Consider the following 2,217-nt stretch of genomic DNA (forward strand, 5'->3'; position numbering starts at 1 on the left):
TTGTAGGGTCTCTCGGGAGCACCAAGCTCCCTATCGGTCTGTTATTGTAGTCTCTCTCAGGAGCACTGGGCTCTGCAAAGATCTATTATTATAGGGTCTCTCAGGAATGCTGGACATGGTGCTGGTTTGTTATTGTAGGGTCTTAAATGTCTGCCTGTGGGATAGCCATACCAGTGCAGTGCAGGGGACAACCCTGGGGGTTGGCTGTGGGATAGGGGGTAGGTGATCTGCTCAGAGACTCCCAGGTAGATCTAGGGGGGTGGGGGGTGGGCAGGCAGGCAGTGACTAGTGCAGGGCACATGCCAATTACCAGGCAGAATCACGCGTGACCTGGGAACCCCCAGCCTGGGGGGTCAGGGCTGCCAGAGTGGGGGTGAGGCATTTCCCAGAGCGGGGCAGGGTGACCTCTCCTATGCACAGGAGGGCTGGTAGGGGTGGGGACCCTAGGGCATGGGGCACAATGCAGCCTGACCCTCACTCCCTGGTCAGGATCTGGAACCCGCTGGGGATGGCTAGTCAGGGAGCTATCGGGGGTCACTGACAGGGGGTGGGGGGCTGGAGTAAGGCCCTGTGAGGGGAGGATGTGGGCAGCTGGTGATTGTTAGGGGGTCATGTGGGGGGGTGGCTGGGGGCAGGGGGTCTGGGGGGGCCAGGAAGCTGGCTGGGGGGTCATGTGGGGGGCTGCAGACAGGATTCCCTGGGGGGCTTGGCAGGGGGTGTTGAGTGAGGAGCCATGGGGAGCTGGCTGGGGCTATGTGGGGCTGCACGTGCCCTGGTTGGTACTCCCCCTAACTCTCTCTCCTCCTTTCCCAGGAGCTGTGTCCCAGGCTCCCCACCCGTGGGGCAGGCAGCTCCTCTGACCCCCTGGATCATCCCTGCCAGCTAGACCTCCCACGAGCACCCAGGGCTGCTTCTCTGAGGAGGGCGGATGGGGTTGGGGTGAGGGGGCCCCACAGCAGGGCCCAGCCTGGGGCTATGGAGACCTTGCCCCAGTGCCGCCCCTGCAGGACGATCCGCTTGGTCCTGTGGGAATTGCAGCCCCTGCTCTGAGCGGAGCCCCCCCACGCCTGCCGGACTCTCCATGCCGGGGACCCGCTGGCACTGAGAATGTGCAACACCACCCTGGTGAGCTGCAACGTGGATTCCAAGATCGACCACCTCTTCCCCCCCACGCTGTACATCATGGTCATCACCATGGGGCTGCCCACCAACTGCATGGCCCTGTGGGCCGCCTACCTGCAGGTCCGGCAGCACAATGAGCTGGGCATCTACCTGCTCAACCTGTCTGTGGCCGACCTGCTCTACATCGCCACCCTGCCCCTGTGGATCGACTACTTCCTGCACTATGACAACTGGATCCACGGGCAGGAGTCCTGCAAGCTCTTCGGCTTCGTCTTCTACACCAACATCTACATCAGCATCGCCTTCCTGTGCTGCATCTCCGTGGACCGCTACCTGGCCGTGGCCCACCCGCTGCGCTTCGCCAAGGTGCGCCGGGTCAAGACAGCCGTGGCGGTGAGTGCCGTGGTCTGGGCCATCGAGATCGGGGCCAACTCGGCCCCACTCTTCCACAACGAGCTCTTCCACGACCGCTACAACCACACCTTCTGCTTCGAGAAGTACCCCATGGAGGAGTGGGTGGCCTGGATGAACCTCTACCGGGTCTTCATCGGCTTCCTCTTCCCCTGGGTGCTCATGCTCTTCTCCTACCAGGGCATCCTGCGGGCCGTGCGTGGCAACGTCTCCACCGAGCAGCAGGAGAAAGCCAAGATCAAGCGGCTGGCCCTCAGCCTCATCGCCATCCTCCTGTTCTGCTTCGCCCCCTACCATGTCATCCTGCTCTCCCGCAGTGCCGTCTACCTCAGCAAGCCCTGCGATTGCAGCTTCGAGGAGAAGGTCTTCGTGGCCTACCACAGCTCGCTGGCCTTCACCAGCCTCAACTGCGTGGCCGACCCCATCCTGTACTGCTTTGTCAACGAGGGGGCCCGCAGCGACGTGGCCAAGGCCCTGTCCACCCTGCTGCGCTTCCTCACCAGCTCCAAGCCCCAGGAGATGGCCACTGCCTCGCTCACCCTGGACACCCCGCTCTCCTCCAAGAAGAGCAGCTTCTGCCGGCTCCCCACGCTCCCCCAGCCCCTGCCCCCGCCCCCGCCCCCGCCCCCCCTGGGCCCACCCGACGAGGAGCTGCAGATGAAGATCTTGACTTTCAACCCCTGA

The 2,217-nt window shown here is 63.6% G+C and overlaps 1 protein-coding gene across 1 annotated transcript; it reads left to right on the forward strand.

The window, feature by feature from the left end:
* The first annotated feature begins 1,107 nt into the window (after positions 1-1,107).
* On the forward strand, positions 1,108-2,217 carry GPR4 (G protein-coupled receptor 4). The gene has a single exon (XM_077840673.1). It carries the CDS (start codon positions 1,108-1,110, stop codon positions 2,215-2,217), a length of 1,110 nt encoding a protein of 369 aa, XP_077696799.1.

Source organism: Eretmochelys imbricata, chromosome 23 (assembly GCF_965152235.1).
Source record: "Eretmochelys imbricata isolate rEreImb1 chromosome 23, rEreImb1.hap1, whole genome shotgun sequence".
NCBI lineage: Eukaryota > Metazoa > Chordata > Testudines > Cheloniidae > Eretmochelys > Eretmochelys imbricata.

Bases quoted from the DNA above. Each gene is read 5' to 3' on its own strand.
- GPR4 (XM_077840673.1), top strand. From the start codon at position 1,108: ATGTGCAACACCACCCTGGTGAGCTGCAACGTGGATTCCAAGATCGAC.